This window comes from Musca vetustissima, unplaced genomic scaffold (assembly GCF_032173495.1).
Source record: "Musca vetustissima isolate MV318-11 ecotype Yass unplaced genomic scaffold, APGP_CSIRO_Mvet_v1 utg8971, whole genome shotgun sequence".
NCBI classification, from domain to species: Eukaryota; Metazoa; Arthropoda; class Insecta; order Diptera; family Muscidae; genus Musca; species Musca vetustissima.
The window spans coordinates 70,221-92,680 of record NW_026888898.1 but is presented as its reverse complement, the minus strand read 5'-3'; the positions used below and the strand labels follow the sequence as shown (position 1 = coordinate 92,680).

Below are 22,460 nucleotides of genomic sequence, written 5' to 3'. Positions count from 1 at the left end.
GCAGGGTTGGTTTATGCTATACATTTTAAAACTCTCTAAAGGAAATGTCACATGGTTTCAGTCAACAATTAGTGGCTAACAGCCTGTTTTTGTAAAATTCTAAACGAACGAATTCGAGTGACTTACGACCAAACCTTTGTTTATGTAAACAAATATTTTTTTATTCAAAACAAAAATAAATGACATATTTTTCAAAACCAAGGAGTTTGGTCGTAAGTCACTCGAATTCGTTCGTTTAGAATTTTACAAAAACAGGCTGTAAGTCATTTCAAATATATAAAATGAGACCTACTCATTATGCTGACACGTAAGGAACCTCCGCATTCTCCATTTTAATTTTTTGAAGATTTTCAAAGGGCTGGTAAATGAATACCCATATTTATTAAAAGTACGTTTACATTGTACCGGATTTGGTTAACCCAGTGGGTTTATATTGTCAATTCCATTGAATATATGCCAAGGAGAAGAAAAATAATTTCCATTTTATTGGTAGTGTTTTTTTGTTTTCTGTGATTAAAGAAACGTCCTTGTTTTTCATGGCGGGCATGAAAACTCCTCACTGAAACATCGGAATCCGAAAATTCCAACTTCGCTCCAAAAATTAACAAAATGTCGGACCCTCGAAAAAAGTTCAAGGGGACCCCCCATTCCCGGTGTCAAATTTTTTTTGATATAATTCAAATCTACTCTAATTAATGAATGTCCCTACAAAATTTCAAGTGAAAATCTCAAGAACTCTTGAAGAAGATATTGTGTCTGCATCAAGTGACGACTGAAGGGCTTCTCAAACTTTAAACGCGTTTTTCTCTAAACATTTTTTTGCGAATGGCGGGCACGATAACTGAAGAACTAATAACCCAATCAATTTTTACACGTTTCTCTGTGAGTGTATAGCTATCGTATGAACCAGGATAAAGCCAATCGGTGAAGATCTTCCTTATTTTTTAAATTGGTTTATGTTAAAAAATCGGCGATTTTCCAAAAATATTTTTTAAAGGTCCACAATTTTGTTAATTTTAGAGCGAAGTCAATAATCCTAGTTCATACGAGAGCCAGACATGTACTCTTTCTAACACCGTTGGAATTTTCGGATTCCGATGTTCTTGAAAAATTAAAATCGAGAATGGTGGTGTTCCCTTAATGGAAAATAGATATATATTTACAAAGAAGCGTGTCAAAAATTCGAACCGATTGGATTATTAGTTTTTGAGTTATCGAGCCCGCTATTTATAAGAACACAGTTTCGAGAAACTCGCATTTAAAGTTTGAGAAGCACTTCAGCCGACTATATCAAATATCACAAGGGTTCGTTGAGATTTTTCACTTGAAATTTTAAAGGGGCATGCCTCAATTATTATAGGTTCGAAAAACACCTTCACCATACTAACAAATCGGGCGAGTGTTGTGTCCAAGCACTGACCTTGGAAGAGTACTTAATTTGGTATAATTTGGACTTTGTTGAACGGGTAGAACTAGAATCCTGAAAGTTGCAACTAAGATAAATGTCGGAGCGTAGGAGTACAGAATGGTGCCAAATTTGGTACAATTTAAATTTTTGTGAACTGATAGAGCTGAAAATTTTATACCCTACACAACTATGTTATCAGGATATTATAGCTTTGTGTAGCCACAAGAGTTTGTATCGCCGCGAAATTTGGTCCTAGACCCATCTTTAAGTATACCGATCATCATATCTCGACTAGCTGAGTCGATCTAGACATGTGTGTCCGTCCGTCCATTATAATTTGTAAACACGATACAGGCCACAGTTATGGACCAATCTTCACGAAATTTTGCATGTAAGAAGGGTTCGGCCCAATGAAGACCCCGATTGTTTTTAGAAAAGATCGGTTAATATTTAGGAGATGAAATGGACAAAATACTTAATTTTTGTCGGTTTTTCTGGTCGCTCCAGAAGCCGCAATTATGGCCCAAACATCTCGAATTTTTACATGGAGAAGGGGATTGGGCCAAGGAATAAGCATGCCTGTATTGATAAGGATCGGTCAATATTTAGCGGGTCAAATGGACCCTGACTTTTGTGTGAAAAATGACAAAAATTGTATTCTATAGCGTATATATGGTCCTGATGGACATATACCCTAGAAGTTGACAGTATATCCAAGAGGAGTGGCTGGCCTTTAAATTATACCAATTAATATTTAGGAAATGGACCAAATACTTAATATTTGTCGGTTTTTCTGGTCGCACCAGAGGCCGCAATTATGGACCAATCATCTCGAATTTTTACATGGAGAAGGGGATTGGGCCAAGGAATAAGCATGCCTGTTTTGATAAAGATCGGTCGATATTTATCGGGTCAAATCGACCCTGATTTTTGTGAAAAATGGCAAATATTGTATTCTATAGCGTATATATTTACTCCTGATGGACATATACCCTAGAAGTTGGCAATATGTCCAAGAGGAGTGGCTGGCCTTTAAATTAATACCAATTATATTGTTGTCTGTACTCGGATGTGGGAGTTACACGTAAATATGTACGGGTGCTACGTACTGAGATATTATTTAGTAACCCATTACCACACTATAGGACGGAAATATAGCGCTAATCGCTTTTAAATTTTGCATGAAGTTCAAGTTATGGTCAAGGACAACGCCTATAATTTTCGGATAATGATCAGATAATAATTTTGGGATGAATTGGACCGAAAACTTATTTTGTTTGTGTTTTTTCGAGTCGATCTATAGGCCACAATTGAAAGCCGAACACCACAACACAACCCGCGGTGAAGGATATTTGTACTGTACAAATATCGCAAAATATTGCCCAAGCTCAGAATATAGAACCACAGAGAGTTAGATTTTCGTGGAAGTTGTGTAGGGTATCATATGGTCGGCCCCGTCCGACTATACTGCTCCGCTCACTGGTTAAATTTGAATTTACGATTACTATTTGAAAGCAGTTTTAGAAATTCGTATTTATAATTATGAAAGGTACTAAATTCGGTACAAATTGGACTTTGGTGGATTTATCGTTACTGTTAGAGGTGGAATTAGGTATTATAGTACGACTTCGGAATTATAGTACAATTGTACAGCATTCACGATTTCCATAAAAACTATTTTTTTATTTGTTCTGTATTCCCTTCCGCATACGAAGTAGCGGTCACTTCGCTAGTAATCTTATAAAACTGTTAATTTCATGAAACAAATTATATTATACATTTGATTGTGACATAGATTTTCAAAAAGTCACATCCAATTGTATTACTTTATTACAGATTTTGAAATAAAATAATGTAAACCTTGTCTTAAATACAACTACGAATTACGAATTGTTAAACATTAACATTTTTCATCAGCTATTTCGCAGGGAATAAGCACCTAATAAGTACTCGATAAAACCATCACCACCTTGAATTATTTTTAGGACGATGTCAATTCCGTGTCAATAAAAAAAGAAAAAAAACTACTGTATAGAAACCAAACTCAAACACACAGCCATTCCAATTGGTAATTGGAACCGAAATACGCTAAAACCATTACAAAAGTCAATGACAGTTAAACACTTGTCCCCGACTAAGGGAAACGTTTTCGTGTTTTAATCGACCGCTGGAGAAAGTAATTTCACAGCCCTGGGTACCGGGTCGTGAAGAGAAAGGCTATCAAAATTATATTGATTTATTTCTTGTTTGCTTGTTTTTTTCTGTCGTTCGTTCGTTCATTGCTTACTATGGCGGAATTTGAACTCAGAACATGGAAGTGGCAATGAAAATCATGGCATAGGCAATCGAATAAAGGAATTCAATAACGGCCTACAGGGTTTTCTATACTTTTGCTTTTTGAGCTGATGCGCGCGCATCCCTTCCAAAACGCTTTTTAATGATGTTTTGGCCCAAAATAGCAGAAAGAGTGGCAATATGGAATAATAATAACAAGAGGACGCCGTGGTGTGGGGAAAATCAAAACTAACTCTCATACACTTCGATATAAACATGAGATTTGTGTCAAACAATACACTCTCTTCGTCTCTCGCTTGCTTCGGCTCTCAACAATCTGTCATGTGTTCGAATCCTGTGAATACACACACAACCAGCCAAAAATACGAATCGGATACATTCCGACGAAGCAGCAAGAACAACAACGGGCATACGGCCGAACATATCTCGAAGGCAGGAACGCAAAACGGAAAAAATGAAATAAAACGGTTTTTATTGTCGGTGGTCGGGATAAAAAGTAGTGACAAACACACACGCACACAGTTCCACAAACGAACGAAGAGAGCGACTGTTCCGTGACAACTTTGAAGTTGCTAAAGTGAAGTTATTCGTGGCAGGCAGATAAAGAGTTTTCGTTGAATAGAAAAGACCGAAAGGCCGATTGTGAACCAGAAAAAAAAACACCAGAAAATCTACTTCAAAATTAGAGTATCCAGTTGTGAATCACCAACAGCAGTATCAGCAGCAGCAGTAGCCGTAGTCGACCGTGTAGCATATTGCAGTTGCAGTGAACATTCATTAGTTTGTAGTGGTGGGCTGGAATTTGGAGTAATGAAAGTGTGTGTGTGTGCGCAAAAAAGTGTTAAAAATCAATAAAAGAAACAAAACATCGTCAACGAAGAGTTATTTTCTACTTTTAAATACGCATCAATTTTTAAAATAATAATTGGAAAATAATTTCGAACTGCCTATACTCGAACGTACAGACACACACACGCACGCAAAAACGTGGTGGAACGTGGCCTGGTTATATAACAAACAATATAGACATTTTGCCCCCCTCACATCACTATCTGGCCTAACTGCCGAACTGCTGCCTTGGGCTGTATGCAAAACATCAGACAAACGTCACCAGTGAAAAAATAAAATCTCAACCGTCCACAACACATCACGACACTAAAACTTCGAGAAGCGACCAGATTGTACAGACGTCAGCAGTAATTATCCAACGGCCCACATCTAAGCCTAATTATGGAGTTTTCATAAAATCCCAGCCCTGAAAAATAGCAGCTGCCACAACAGGAAAAACAAAACGCTAACGCAAGGAAACCCCATCACCAGCAGCAGCACCAACAGCATCAGCACCCTCCCTCTACCACCAGCACCACAACCACCAAACAGGGAGTAACAGACCTTTTTCCAATCTTCCAAGAACATAGCTACACTTGCCGTTGGCCATGGGCAAGAAAAAAGTACCCAGTGAAGATTTAATTGTCCCACCACAGGACCAGCGTATCTGCGGCACCATATGTGTCTGTCAAATGACTTTGGTCTTGAGTTCGGTCGCCCTAGTCTATCTAACTGTCGCCATATATATGCCATCGACGCGAGCCTTCAAAAGCGGCATCGATGAGACGCCTGTCATGTGCACCACCACCCGAGCCGTCAACAAGGAAAACTGCGATTGGGGTTCTTGCGGTGAATGGTGTTTGAGCAAAACGTCCGGAGCCTGCATCCAAATCTATGTCAATCTGCGCAACAATGGCACCAACCTCACGTTCCAGAACTGCACGAATTCGGCCAACAAAACGTGCTATGGCATCGATCAGGATCGGGCCGATAAGGCTCGCTGCATCAATGACGAGTGTAAAAATCTCACCGGCACCTTCAACTGCACTGCCGGCCAGTGTCTCAATATAACCGACGCCTTCGAGTGTGTCTTCAAGAACACAGATTCGCCGGTGAAATGTTCCGGGCGTCGTGGGAAAATCAATTGCATGGACATCACTGGCCTCTATTCGTGTACACGGGGAACGTGTCGCAAAATCCGCACCCCCTACAACTGTGATCGCCGCTGCCTGGACATTCCAACACGCAACAAGAACGTTGTCATACTCAGCGGTGACAAAGTCTATATGTCCCGCTGCCAGAATGCCATTAATCTTGACACTGGCGAAGAGGTGTGGAACGAGACGGAGGACAATGTCGTCATGGCTTCCTGCTACTACATTAACAATGCTGCCGACCGTATCGATGCCATTGACAAAATGGATGCCGTGGACTGTATCAATGGCTCGACGCTGGACAAAAGTATGCTCACAGATCTGACGAACTTCACGTACCTGAGTCATTTGCATGTATCGGTGGCCACTCTGATACCGGAAATTGCTCCGCCCGACATTGATTTGACCATATCGAATGAGTCGAAGCTTATGATCAATCTCGAGGGCTGTGTCAATACGCTGATGGATGAATGCAAGGAATTCCTTAAGGATTTTGGCCGAGATGGCAGTGATCATAATGCCCGGGCACGTTTTCCATGTTTTTACGCGCCGCAGAAGAAGGAAATTGTGGTGGCACGTTTCGATTTGGAGGTTACCTATCGTCAATTTTTAATCGCCTCCGTGATACCGTCAGTGTTGTTTGTGGTCTCGTGTCTGGTGCTGTTGCTATGTCAGAAGACCGTCTATGTGGGTGATGATGCCAAGATGCGTTTCAAGGGTTGCGTCGATACGGATACGATTTTGTCGAAAAATGCCTTGGATCAGAATCAGGATGATAATGGTGCCGGTGGAGGTGGCGATGAGGTTATGGCTCTATGAGATCCGTCACGTAAGAATAATACCTATTTTTATGGATTAATTTTTTTAGAATGTTTTGGGATTTTTTTTTTTTTTGAAATATTGGGAAGGTGTTTGTGCGCTAACCCAGTAAGTGTCATATTAGTTTTTATGAGTTCCAAATTATGGATCGTTATGTGATCTTTGAATTATGTTAAGGACAATAATACTGAAAATAAAGTTCAAAATATGAGGGGTAGGAAATTACTGTTAGAACTAATATCCTCATTTTCGAAGAACAAATTAAAAAAAGTCGATTTTCTGTTATTGAAGATCCTGAAATATACTATCTCATATATCCTCGCGAAACGATATACAACCTACAGTATATATGTCCAAACGTCCTCCTTGTAAGTCTCCAGGACTTATTTCAAGTATTTAAGTGATGATATGACCACATTTTTCAAGTGATATGGTTATGATTATGCACATCGGGGTTCATATTCACAAAAAAGGATCAAAACAGATTTATGTTTTGACATAGGTATAATATAAGGATCTCGGTGGTTAAACAATGACTTCGTACAATATATTTTTAATATAGTTCCATATTTTGACATATCCTCCTAATAGAGATCCCCATCAAGTTTCCAATAGATATGACTATAAGTAGGTATTCAGTGACTTTGGCGGATAAAAAACTTCATGGCAGAATATTTTCAATGTAGATCCCCTTTTCGATCCAGTTTAGGAATTTTCCAACCGAAGGGTCCCAGATCCAGTTTAGGAATGTTGATGGACCCAGGCGGATTTTCCAAACGATGTTACATTAATGAACGGATTAAAAGACATTTTTAAAAATTGGTACATGTTTCGACATAGGCCCCATACAAAGGATCCCTTTGTGGTATTTATATGACCACAGGGGTTTTTCCATGCGTATTATTTGACAATACGGATTATTGGGGGTTTGAAAAAAATATTCACTGAAAACCACCATATTTCGACATATCCTTCATACAATATACCTGTCCATTTTTGATATTTGGATGGTTTTGGAGTGATGTGTATATATGTTGGTAATTCTACTTCACCAAATTTGTCATTCCGTTTGCAAACACATCGAAATATTCACTGAAGACCCCATAAAGTATATATATTCTATACACATGTACATGTACATCTGTCTGTCTGTCCGACTGTCTGTTGAAATCACGATAGAGATCGCAAAATTTAAGATAGAGCTCTGAAATTTTGCACGCACATTGCTAGTATTCCTAGAATGTATGGTATTGCCAATGGGATATATCGGTCCACGTATTGGTGTAGCATATAACGGTACCTCCCAAAATTCGGTATTTTGAGGATTTTGGACATGTTTTTCAGCCGAATTGGTATTTTGTAATTTGGTATTTTGGGTTCTCATTGAATAACACACATCCGTATCAAAAAATCTTAATATTTACCCTAGATTCAGGGTAGCCCCCATATAACGATAACCGGGGATTTTTGACACGTTTTCCAACCGAATGGACTGTAATTTGGTATTTTGGGTTCTCATTGAATAACACATCTCCGTACCAAAAACTATTAATATTTACCCAAGTTTCAGGGTACCCCTGGAATGGTAACCCCTCAACATTCTGTATTTAGGGGATTTTTGATACGTTTTCCAACCGAATTGGCTGTAATTTTGTATATTGAGTTCTCATTCTGATGGTGGGTTAAAAAACTTATGTTTATACCCTGCACAACTATATTGTCAGGGTATTGTATCGCCGCGAAATATTGGTCCTAGACCCACCTTTAAGTATGCCGACTAGCTGAGTCGATCTAGACACGTGTGTCTGTCAGTCCATTATAATTTGTATAGACGATACAAGCCACAGTTATGGACCAATCTTCACGAAATTTTGCATGTAGGATGTGTTCTGGCCCATGAAGACCCCTATTGAGGCCGCAATTATAACCCAAACATCGCGAAATTTTACATGGATAACGGGATCGGTCTAAAGAATAAGCATGCCTGTTTTTATAAAGATTGGTCAATATTGGACCTCAGGGTCTAATTTGTGTGAAAAATTAAAAAAATTTTATTCTATGGCGTATATGTTTGCCCCTAAAAGACATAGGCCCGAGATAGTATACCCAAGAGGATATACTATACCAATTATATGGTCGTATATACTCAAATGTGGAAGTTACATTTAAATATTCGCAGGTGCTTACATGCTGAGATCGCTTTGAAAATTTTCTATGTGATGATCAAATAATAATTTTGAAAGTCAATGAAATTAAAACAACACACATCTAAAAGTCACGACACATTTTCGAAACCGAATTGTTCAATTTTCGCTTCGCTTTCCTATATAGGGCCATGCCTAGACATGGGGTCCCGACAGCATTTATTAATTCCCCAAATATTGGGTATAAACTATTTTACTGCCGAACCACTTGATGTAGGCTCACATATTCTTCATATCAAAACCACTACTTATATGGAAAATGGGGTCTATGTTCATGTATAGCTCCAATATAACCGTACCTACCTATTAAGGGTATTTCTCTAATCGTTTATTGACATTTTGTGTGTAGTGTCCACACACTCTTGCGTATGAGTTATGAACTCCTTTACAAATTTTATTACTAATACGACCCCTGTAACTGGTTTCAGCACGATTCAATATACTGCCAATATGATTTTTTTTTTTTTTTTTTGAAATTCTGAGGACAATTTTTAATGCCTGTTTTTTTTAATTTCTATATCAAAAATATAAATTTCAATTCTCTTTTGAAACTCAAAATGTGGATAAGGCAAATATTTACCTCTGTGTGTACATATGTGCGTAGGACTAACAACATTAACTGCACATGGCACAAAATACAAAAAAAAACACTAAAACCTGAAAATACAATTCCAAGAAAACGGGGAGTAGGCGAAGAATTTTATTTTTAAATATAGGTAGCAATGTCACGTTTTTTCTACATATAAACACAAATACACACACATACGAGCAGAGCAGAGCAAATAATTGCTGTTACAGTAAAAGGTAAATGTTGCGTGCTACTCGTTTCGAAACTATGTCGCAATAGTAAATGTTGGCACATATGAATATAAGTATGTCAATATATAGAAAAGAACTCCAGTTGCAAAAAGGAAAAAATGAACAAAATAGCAATATAAGTAAAAAGAAACTTCACACGCCATCGAAATACCAACCACTACAATCAAATGTTAGCCTTGCACAAAAAAAAAAAACAGGGGACATTGAAATCGAGTTTGTGGCTCTCGCTGTCACAAGAGTTATTTCATGTTAATTGTTTTTGTTTTTTTCTCAGTCTATATTTACTTTGTTGTTGTTAATGGTTTGATGTGTGCGTGTAATCATTAATGATTTAAAATATTTTTCCATATTTATTGTAGTTATGCATAAGTGGATATGAAGATTTTTTGTGAAAAAGAACAAATACAAGTACTCATTTACTTTATATGGGGTTCTGTCCATTGAGATATTATGTTGTCAAATTACAAAGAATACAATTGGGAAATGTGGATAACATTACTTCACCACTTTGGCTATATACATGAGGTGTTCCTAGGATTTTCACTGCCAAATCTTAGGCACAAATTTTTTGAAGGACCACTTTTGGTGAATTCGTATGATATTAAATATATTATCTGTATCTATATGCGAACCGACTTCAATCCATACCAATTTCACTCGGCTGTAATTTGGCATTACAGATTCTTGAAGGTTAAATTTATATTTATGTAGAAAATTGTCGAAAAAATAGGAGGCAATTTACAATGTCGTAGTCATCATATGAAGTTCGCGATCCTTTTAAGAAATTTTGAATAGTGTTCTTGTCTTTGTAGAATATTTGTAGGTAAAAAATATCGTTTTTCTGTATACAGTTTACGGTTCAAGAAAATAAGGACGAACATGATGCTCAAGAAATCGGAATAGAAGGAGTTTTACAAAAAAAAAACAGGTAAAAAAGCGTTAAGTTGGGCCGTGCCGAACTTTGGATACCCTCCACCATAGAAATACTGACAAATTTTTGAAATCACGATAGAGAAATAAAAACATAGGGAAAATACATATAACGACAATTCTTCCAATCGATTGTTGTAAACCAAATAGAAAATTCAGCAATTTCAATGGGGGTTTTCCTAAAATCTCAAAACCCTAAAATGTTGACATATATTATTAACGCATGGTACTCCAATTTAGAGGGCAATATTATATATGAGGCATACTAAAGCGGGACCAATATTGACAACATTGTGTAGGAATTAGTAACTACTTGGTGTTTTCATTATATAAGGGGTTAGGCCTAATTAAGGGCCGATGTAGCTCAAGTTCCAAGCTAATATTTTAGTTTTGAATCCCAATACCGTCCATCACGCTAAATATTAAATAGGAGAGATGTTTTATATAGGACCAAGTCTTAAATGCGTTTTAGTTTTTATGTCGATATCCTCCGAGAGAAAAATTATTACAACATATGGCTAAATCGACTAAATCGTTTTAGAATTCCATACTATGTGGGCTATGCACTGAAAAATTCGTCTACCGAATATCCCCCCTACTATGGTGGAATACAGCTATATGTGATAACCCCAATACAAGGAAAAAATCCGGGGGTTATAAGGGGAAAAGGGGGCGAATATTAAAAAATTTTGGTAGGGAGATTTGTTACCATATACGACTACAAAATACCAAATTGCAGCAAATTCAATTGAAAAACGCGCTCAAGAACCCCAAAATACCGAAAATTGGGGGTACCCTTATATGGGGGCTATCCGAAAAAATGGACCTATACTCATAATTTTTTGTGGAGAGATGTGCTACGCAATAAGAACTCAAAGTACCAAATTTCAGCGAATTCGGTTGAAAAACGCGCTCAAGAACCCCGAAATACCGAAAATTGGGGGTACCCTTATATGAGGGCTACCCGAAAAAATGGACCTATATTTATAATTTTTTGTGGAGAGATTTGATACCCAATAAGAACTCAAAGTACTAAATTACAGCCAATTTGGTGAAAAAATGCGGTCAAAACCCCCCAAAACTGAAAATTGGGAGGTACCGTTATATGGAGGATACCAGGAAATGTGGACCTAAAGTTATAATTTTTAGTTGAGAAATTTGGTATCCAAAAAAGAGCCCATTTTACCAAATTTCAGCGAATTTGGTTGAAAAACGCGCTCAAGAACCCCAAAATACTGAAAATTTGGGGGTACCCTTATATGGGAGATATGCCTAAACGTGGACCGATATAGCCCATCTTCGAACTTGACCTGCCTGCAGACAAAAGACGACTCTATGCAAAATTTTGGCGTTCTATCTCAATTCGTTTAGACGCTAGAGTGATTACAACAGACAGACAGACGGACATGCTTAGATCGTCATAGAATTTTACGCTGATCAAGAATATATATACTTTATAGGGTCGGAAATGATTATTTCGATGCGTTACAAACGGAAAAACAAAACTAATATACCCTCCATACTATGGTGGAGGGTATAAAAAATGTCCTCAAAGGCAAAAATAAAAATCATTTTCTTCATGAATTTTAGTGTCAACAATAAAAAAATCATTACGCCATCACTCAAAAACTTGGTCTACAGATAATTTGGGAAGTTTTAATGCATCCGCCATACAGTCCGGTCTTGGCACCAAACAATTATAATCTTTTTCTTGCATTGCAAAATTTCTTTAATGTTAAAAAATTGATATCTGGGGTGGGGATTGTAAAAATCAGGACCTCTACGAGAGTGGCATTATGAAGTTACCTTTAAAATGGCAACAAATCATACAACAAAACGGTGCATATTTGGCCCAAATCGAACATTCCGAAGCATGTTAAATAAAGTCTTATAGTTCATATAAAAATAATGGATTTATTTTTCGCAAACCTAATATAATCGCCATCCTAATAAGGAATTTTTTCACCCTTCAAAATCTTTCATTTGTTTGGCGTAGAACATTGGAAATAATCAAAGGCATCAAATATCACTATCCAATTGACTAGACTACTTCGTGAGATGACATTTTTACGAAACTTGGTTTGCTGTAAAGAGATAGTTCATATTCCAAGTCCAAGTCCATATTATCCAATCGGGTCTAAACATTGTCGATTATCATTGAACAATAGGGATTCGCATTCACAATGACGCTAATGGAGAATATGACTAAGGGAGAATATATGACTGTCCAATAACGCATCAGCCACATTGTTGAACAGGATTTTCGGATGAAAATTCGAATCATTTTCAAATAGTTGATCAGCCCAATTCGACTGATCGTTAATTGGGTAGTGAAGCATTTTCAGTTCTTGTGACTTTGATCGTGTCAGGATGTAGGCCAAGAAATTTTCGCAAAATTTGGCCACAACGTCTTTACAGAGATGCCCAACGCTTAAGGGGATCCCCCCATTCGAGAATGGAGGGGGTCCCCATTCGAGAACGGGGGGGGTCCCCTTAAGCGTCGAATCTACTCTAATTGTAAAATGCCCTGCAAAATTTCAAGTGAAAATCTAAACAACTCTTCAAGATATAGCCGATTTATTGTGTCAGCATCGGCAAGAGTGATTCTCAAATTTTAAACGCATTTTTCTAAAACTTTGTTTTACGAATGGCGGGCACGATAACTCAAGTTTATAGCTCTCGTATGAACTAGGATAAAGCCAATCGGTGAAGATCTTCCTTATTTTTTAACTTAGTTTGTGGTCAAAAAATCCGTTGGAATATTCGGATTCCGATGTTCCAGTGAGTAGTTATCATGCCCGCCATCAAAAATAAGGACTTTTCTTTGATCACAAAAAACAATAACAACTTTTTTTATAAATTATTTTTCTTCCTTTTATTCATTTACCAGCCCATTTAAAGTCTGAAAAATAAAAAATCGTGAATGGGGGGGGTTTCCTTAAGAGACATATTTCTTTCTTGATTTTAATTTTTCAAGATTTTCAATGGGCTGGTAAATCAATACCAATGCTTGTTAAGGTTTGTAACTTTGCACATATATATTTGAAGATTTAAAAGAGAAGAAAAATAATTTACAAAACATTTTTGTTTTTGTTTTGTTGTTGTTTTTTGTAATTAAAGAAAAGTCCTTTTTGATGGCGGGCATGATAACTCCTCATTGAACATCGGAATCCGAAAATTCCAACGGTGTTAGAAAGAGTACATGTCTGGCTCTCGTAAACTAGGATTATTGACTTTCTAAAATTAACAAAATGGTGGACCTTTGAAAAAATATTTTTGGAAAATCGCCGATTTTTTACCAAAAACCAAGTTAAAAAATAAGGAAATCTTCACCGATTGGCTTTATCCTAGTTCATACGAGAGCTATACACTCCCAGAGAAACGTTGCAAAATTTGGAACCGATTGGATTATTAGTTTTTGAGTTATCGTGCCCGCCATTCGCGAAAAAATGTTTAGAGAAAAACGCGTTTAAAGTTTGAAAAGCCCTTCAGCCGTCACTTGATGCTGACACAATAAATCGGATATATCTTCAAGAGTTCTTGAGATTTTCACTTGAAATTTTGTAGAGACATTCTTTAATCAGTGTAGATTCGAATTATATCAACAAAAATTTTGACCCCGAGAATAGGGGGGTCCCCTTAAGAGACATATTTGGACTTTCTTGAACTAAAATCACACTCATTTATCTCATTGTCACTAGGACATTTTTTGTGTGCCTGTGGATTCAACTTTTTTTAACCACTAGACACTCAATTTTTGATCTGCAAGGATAATTATTGAACTCGGGATTCTTAACGTCGAGCCCACTGTCTCCTCCGAACTTTGGTAGTAACTTTTAAATTTTTCGTCTTGTAGTTGACTCGTATATCTTTGCAATATGAAATGTCAAACCTTACTGAAGAGCAGTGTGAAAAGAGCAGGAAAATATGGTGTCATTTGCTAGCAGGGTGAGCAAAAATTCGCTTGCGAATGGTTCAACATACATTCTTTTAAGAATGAATTTATGGCGATAAATTCTTCGCCAAAAGAATGAGAGCACACAACAACGTTCGTTCGTTTCGTGGTTGAATTCAGGGATGGAAAATTCAGTACAACAGCACTTTTTTCAGTACCTTTTTACCCAAAAAGTACCGTAGTACGCCCGTGACCATTTTAGTACCATTCCAATCCTACATTAAACCATGATATATATATATATAAATATATATATGGATTTGAATTTGTTATGGATTTCACCGGCAAAAGTATTGCAGATAAAGATATTGATGTGATTGCACAACTGATAACTGTTTATAATTATAATTACAAACATTAAATAACTTATCAGTTCCTATCTTTTTTAACAGGATATGTTTGTCAGATACTCAATTTGGCATACTCTGTGCTATCTCCTGAGGTAGGCAAATTGATCGCATTTATAGACTTCGTGATTACTTCAATAATTTCAAGAGCTCTTTGGAACTGAAATTCATGTTAATTTTGGGTATATTGACTGTCGAGAAAGAGGTAGTGAAATTAAAATTAGTCAATAGCATACATATCCAAATGCAATCGAAAGAAGCAAGAAATCTTATATTATTACCGCCAGAAAGATAGACTAAGTGATGATATTTTGAAAATCGATCATTATGAAACTGAATAAATTTTTTTCTTGAAAAAGTACTCTTTTATTACAAAAAGTACTCTTTTGGTACCTTTTCAAATTTTTCATCCCTGGTTGAAATTCTTTCTGACATTCTCTCACGAATGAAAACAAACATTCCCGAGTTCTCGAGAATGCTCAAAACGGCAACAACAATAACGACAAACGTTCGTAAAAGAAAACAACCACCGATCAGTATCGTTTCAGCTGTTGGTGAAGGCGGTTGTGTTATCGCTTGTTTTCATGATTTTGATCGTAGCAATGTATTATTTCAGACGAAGTTTTTCGAGAGAGCAAGAAAAAATATATATATCAAATATCTCACTCACCAAATAAAATTGTTTGTTGAATTGAATTGTCGTCTGAGCTGTGAATAAAATACACTTTTCTTTGACAAAATACTGAAACATCAATATTAATCTAATTTAAAGTAAATATACCTAAATATTGCAAATATTTTAATTCTATGTAATCTTCTTATAATAATTTCCTATTTTAATATTCGAAGGTAACATACATATATTTAACTAAATTAAACTATTCAAGAATTATTGCATCTGGCCAAATAATCATCTATTTTTGATGAGCTCTTCTCTTTCAGAATAATAATAATTGTATTTTTGTTTAAGTCCTGGACAAACGGTAAGTTATTGTCCACAATTATAAACAAACCAAAGCTTCTAGTCTTGAAAAGCAAACCAATTTTCAGTTAAAATTGCAATTTTATATTAAATAACAACAAAAAACGGCTTAGATGCATTTTCTTAGTTTAAATTAGAAACACCATTTGACAAAATAAATAGCAACTGAATTTAATTAAACAAAATAGAGCAATATAATTATTATATTAGTTACATTCTAATTCGCTGCTTTTCTACAATACATATAACGCTTTTAATAAAAACCTCTCAAAATGCCGAAACAAATTACAAAGAAATGCTTCATTCTGTAAAGAAACAATTGGTACTTGCCGAATAATTGGCAGATTTTACGCAAAATGCTTTTTTCATATTTTGAAATAAATATAGTCATTTTATATATATATTGTACACTATAATGTTAAATAAAAATGTTACACTGTGCGCAAAAATGTATATAATGTCGAACCATTATTTGCAATATAAAATCGAATTTTTATCCAAATATTTTTTTTTCTCATTTCTAATTCGAAAACTCCTTTTTTGGGAAATTTTTTTAACAGAATTGACTGCTATTTGGTATTTGGAATTGACATTGAATAGCAAACGTTATGCCGAAATTTGGCATAACGTTCTGAATTGGGCCTAGAGTGATGTCTGTCACGTAGATATAGCTCCCATATATAGTTTCGTCCGATTTCATGTAAATGGTGCACCAAAGTCCCTATATATCATTCGATTTGCACCAAATTTGGCATAACGAAAAGTCCACACATATCTTCCGATTTGCACGAAAAATATTTAAAAAATTTGAAAATCGGTTCAGATTTAGATATAGCCCCCATATATAGTTTCGTCCAATTCCATGTAAATGGTGCACCAAAGTCCTCATATTCTTCTATTTGCATAAAATTTGGCACAACATACTGAATTGAGCCTGGAGTGATGTATGTCAAGTTTCGTGAAAATCGGTCCAGATTTAGATATAGCTCACATATATATTTTCGTCCGATTTAATGTAAATGGTGCACCAAAAGTCCACATATATCTTCCGATTTGCACGAAAAATATTTAAAAAATATGAAAATCGGTTCAGATTTAAATATAGCCCCCATATATAGTTTCGTCCGATTCCATGCAAATGGTGCACCAAAGTCCATATTCTTCTATTTGCACAAAATTTGGCACAACATACTGAATTGAGCCTGGAGTGATGTATGTCAAGTTTCGTGAAAATCGGTCCAGATTTAGATATAGCTCACATATATATTTTCGTCCGATTTAATGTAAATGGTGCACCAAAGTCCACATATATCTTCCGATTTGCACGAAAAATATTTAAAAAAATATTTCTTCGAATATTTATATAGGCGTGGATTAAAAAAAATTTTTTTTTCAAAAACTCTTGATTAAAAATATATATATATATATATATATATATTTTTTAAGGACTTAAAAAATATTTGTTCAGACTTGGATTAAAAAATATTTTTTCATAGACTTCAAAAAAAAAAAAAAAAATATTTTTTTCAAGGACTTATAGATGCGTGGATTTTTTTAAATAATATTTCTTCAAGGACTTAAAGAGGAGTGGATTACAAAATATTTGTTCAAGGACGTATAGAGACTTGGATTAAAAAAATATTTTTTCATAGACTAGAGATGTAGATTAAAAAAATACATTTTATTCAAAGACTTATAAATGCGTGAATTAAAAAAATATATTTCTTTTTTTAAAGATTTATAGAGGCTACGATTTAAAAAATATACACATTATCAAGGACTTATAGTGGCGTAGATTTAAACGAATAATTTTGCAAGAACCTAAAGTGACGTTGATTTAAAAGAACAAATATTTTTTAATCGACTTATAGAGGCATGGATTGAAACAATTAATATATTTTCTTGCACTTATAGAGGCGTAGTTCAAAAAATATTTTTTTCAAAGACTTATAGAGGTGTGGATTAAAAAAATATTTTTTTCAATGACTTATAGAGGAGAGGGTTAAAAATACCTTTTCAAGAACTTATAAAGGAGTGGATTAAAAAATAATTCCAAAGACTTTTAGAGGCGTGGGTTTTTAAACGTATTTTTTCAAGGAATTATAGAGGCGTGAATAAAAAAAAATATTTTTTCAAGGACTCATAAATGAGTGGATTAAAAAAATCAAGGACTTATAAATGCATTTTCGAGGACGAAAAAAATATTTTTTCTTGTACTAAACCAATAAAATTTATTTTTAGCAAAGCGTTTAGCATCTCTGATAAGGTGGGTGCCATCTTCGGACGTGAAATTTTATATGTCGTTTCCTAATTGGTTAAATCTAGGACATTACATACTAAAAATCTAAAAGGATACATTTACTATGTTGTTATTCAAAATATATTGAAAGCCTAAAAAAAATGTTTGATATCATGTTTGATTAAAAAAAAATATATTGAAAACCTTTGGAAATTTGCATTATAAAAGGGATAATTTGAAACCAGAAAAATGTTAATTCTGAATAGAATAATTGACGCTACAATTGAAATGTTTTGAATTGCATCTGGAAAAGGTGTATTTGGGATTACTATAGTAGTACTTTTATTATTCGATTTGTAATTCAAATAATTTCATTTAAATTTCTAAACATATAATTTCGTTATGTTTTGAATAACCTACAATAAGTTGATTTATATTTCAAATGAAAGGTTTCGAAATGCAAATAAAAAATAAAAAACATATTCTGGATGTGATTCAAAATTGAAATGGAGTGTAACATATTCATACATACGAATGTATCATATTTATGCATTTTTTGCACAGTGTAATTACCAACAAGTGGAAGAAATAATCAATTGGTATATTGAATAATTTAATATATTTCGTTACAATTTGAAACCATAACCATGTATATAAATACGCTTTAAAACCCAATAGACGCTACTTGCTTAAACACAACACTTTTGATGTAATAAAACCTTAATAGTATATACGATATTTGAAATGGATGTATCAAGGAAAATACACAGATAGATAATATGGTATATTATTAGTAATTTTTGGTCAAAATTAATTTTTGAATGCGAAATTAATGAATGCCCATATTTTCTAGCGCAATAACCGAAGTGTATTTCCCTTGAATAATCAAACGACGAGGTAGTTTTTAAGGAAAAGTAGGTTTTTCATAAAAAAAAACATTTTCTTTAAAAACGAACCTTCTATATACATAATAATGACGGCGTATTCGAAAAATATGTTTGCGTATGAAACCAAAGAGATATGTTCAGATTGTATGGGTATTTGAATATTTTGTCGTCAGTTTTATTCACTACAATATATTTAATTATAGTTATTATTCGCATAAAAGCACAAATTTTGGGCTGTAAATATTCAATCAATTTGAACATATCTAAAGTTTCACACTCAAGAAAAAAAAAAATGAAGTAATTTCATTGAAATTAAAATGATGACTACAACTATGTGTAATCTATTTAATTCAATATGTTAATTTTACAAATTTATTAAAAACACTGTGCAACAAAGGGTTTTTGTGATTAAAAAAAAAAAAAACAAAAATAATAATAATTAAATGTATATGTATTCGAACGAACGTTTAATAGAAATAGTCCATCTAAATTAAAAAAAAAAAAACACAGTTTTCTGTTTTGTTGCACAGTGTAAAATCTGTATTTATACCCTTCACCACACTGTGGTACAGGGTATTATGTGTTTGTGCATATGTTTGTAACAGGCAAAATGAATCGAGATAGACCCATGGTTCCTTTTGAGAATATGCATAGAATCACTTTCTGGGTCGATTTATGCATGTCCGTCCGTTCGTCCGTCCGTCTGTTGATGTAGAGGTCGCATTTATAACCCGATTTGGCTGAAATTTGGTACAACTCATTTATTTGGCTCAAGGACGAACCCTCGTGAAAATTTCGTGAAAATCGGTTCAGATTTAGATATAGCTCCCATATATAGTTTCGCCCGATTTTTGGTAAATGGTACACCAAAGTACCTGAAAATCTTTCGATTTGCACGAAATTTTGCATAGCGTACTGAATTAAGTCTAGAATGATATGTGCTAAGTTTCGTGAAAATCGGTTCAGATTTAGATATAGCTCCCATATATAGTTTCGCCAGATTTTTGATAAATGGTATACCAAAGTACCTGAAAATCTTTCGATTTGCACAAATTTTGGCATAGCGTACTAAATTAAGTCTAGAATGATGTGTGCTAAGTTTCATGAAAATCGGTTCAGATTTACATATAGCTCCCATATATATTTTCGCCCGATTTTAGGTAAATGGTGCACCAAATTCCCTGAATATCATTAGATTTGCACGAATTTTGGCATAGCGTACTGAATTAAGTCGACAATGATGTGTGCTAAATTTCGGGAAAATCGGTTCAGGTTTAGATATAGCTCCCATATATAGTTTGGCCCGATTTTAGGTAAATGGTGCACCAAAGTCCCCGAAAATCATTAGATTTGTACGAATTTTGGCACAGCGTACTGAATTAAGTGTGGAATGACGTGTGATAAGTTTCGTGCAAATCGGTTCAGATTTAGATGTAGCTCCCATATATAGTTTTGCCCGATTTTAGGTAAATGTTCCATCAAAATCTCTGCAAATCTTTCGATTTTCACGAATTTTGGCGTAGCGTACTAAATTAAGTCTAGAATGACGTGTGCTAAGTTTCGTGGAAATCGGTTCAGATTTAGATATTGCTCCCATATATAGTTTCGCCCGATTTTAGGTAAATGGTACACCAAAGTACCTGAAAATCTTTCGATTTGCACGAAATTTTGGTATAGCTCCCATATATAGTTTCGCCCGTGCACCAAAGTCCGCATATATATTTCGATTTTGGGATAAGGTGCTGAATTAAATCTAGAATGATGTGTGCAAAGTTTCGTGAAAATCGGTTCAGATTTACATACACATCTATATATATTCCCGTCCGATTTTAAGTAAATGGTGCACTAAAGATCCATAGCTAGGCCGATTGACACAACGTACTGAAGTTAATATAAATTAATCTCTGATAAGTTTCCTTGAAATCGCTTCAGATATAGATACATATGCTGAATATACCCAAAGTGGTGAAGGGCATCATATAGTCGGCCCAGTCCGACTTTAATACTTTACTTACTGGTTTTTATTGTAAATTATCCACTTTTTTTTAATAATGGTCTCTGTTTTTTTCTTTCTTTTCATCATTTTTTTGCAGGCATTCCTCTACTACAAGAAGACAGTCCAGTTCATCAGCCCGGCATATTTGCATTGCAATAAAATTTATTTACTAATTCGTCAATAAAAACAATAATAAGTTCAAAACAATTCAAAGAAGACAAAACAAAAGCAACAATTTTTATGATGTGTGTAAACAATTAAAACGACAACAACAACTAACAGCAAACCAGGTTTTCTTTTTTGTAATGCGTTTTAAAAACAACAACAGCAACAACAATTAGTTACAACTAAGTCTATATTAAATATTACAACAACAGAATAAAAGGCTAACAGGAAAAAAATACCTTTTTAAGTTGAAGAAAATTAATAAAGATTTTATTAGAGAAGGAGGATTTTATAGTAGTTCCAGATTTCGCAGAAAAAAATAACTATATAAATTCAAAGTAGTAAACGAACTTATTGTGCCGAACGCGAAAGTGGTTTGCCTTTTTTATAAATTTCCCTCCCCAGAAGAAAATTAAAAAGAAATCCGAAAAAATCAAATTTTAGCTTTTGCAAATAATTTAATGAAAACAGCAATTAAGTGACTCAGTTTTTCTTATTCAATTAAGAGAATATTTGTTCGCATATTTTGCTCAGAGACATTCATTGAAAGGAATAGTTTATTTGTCTCAAACACACACACACACACACACACAAATTCTCAATAATAGCACCAATTTAGAAAAGACTTCAACAACAAGCAATATCAAAATCTCAAAACCCAAAAAAGTTTTTTTCTACAGCAGAGACACCAGGAAAAAATCATAGCTTAACACATACAAATTCTCTTACAATCATACCCACACACATACACTCACTTTGACAATATCAAAAAGCAGTTTAGAGGGATGCGTGATCAAGGTCTAGGACATTTATAAATAACAAAAAAATAATTCAATACATGGAACAATTTTTCAACATTAAACTCTCCTTCACAACCAACCAAAAACCAGCAGCAACAACAACAATAAAATATTGAAATAAATAGGCAATATTCTCTAAAAAAAAACCAACTAAAGAAAGGATTTAGAATACAATCAAATAACAATTAAATAAATTAATTAATAATAGGCAGCATCTACAGGATTAAGTCAAACTTATCAACTCGAAAAAATTAACAAGGAGATACAGTAATTATACCTTAATATAAAAAGGCAAAAAGGGAAACAAGTCCACAATTTCTGTAAACAATATTAAAATAAAAAAAAATAAATAATTCTAGAATATTTAGAAAAAAAACAAAAACCATCAACAGAAAAACAATTGAAAATATTTTTTGGCAACCCTTACTCATTAAATGTAATATAAGATCCTCTCCCCGCCACCTTTGTGTCGTTCCTCTTAGGGATATAAAACGCTAACAAAAAATTATAACCTATAAACAAACACACACACAAATACATACATCAAAAAAATTATTATTATCTCAAAAAAAAGAAATACTAGAAAAATTATATTAAACTTGGATTATGCTTGGAAAGCTTAAAAACAAATA

At 34.4% G+C, this 22,460-nt stretch overlaps 1 protein-coding gene across 1 annotated transcript; it reads left to right on the top strand.

The window, feature by feature from the left end:
• The first annotated feature begins 5,133 nt into the window (after positions 1 to 5,133).
• On the top strand, positions 5,134 to 21,079 carry LOC133336685 (uncharacterized). The gene is made up of 2 exons (XM_061544965.1): positions 5,134 to 6,514; positions 20,961 to 21,079. The coding sequence occupies exon 1, from the start codon at positions 5,140 to 5,142 to the stop codon at positions 6,502 to 6,504; it is 1,365 nt and encodes a 454-aa protein (XP_061400949.1). The 5' UTR covers positions 5,134 to 5,139; the 3' UTR covers positions 6,505 to 6,514; positions 20,961 to 21,079.
• The last annotated feature ends 1,381 nt before the right edge of the window (positions 21,080 to 22,460 follow it).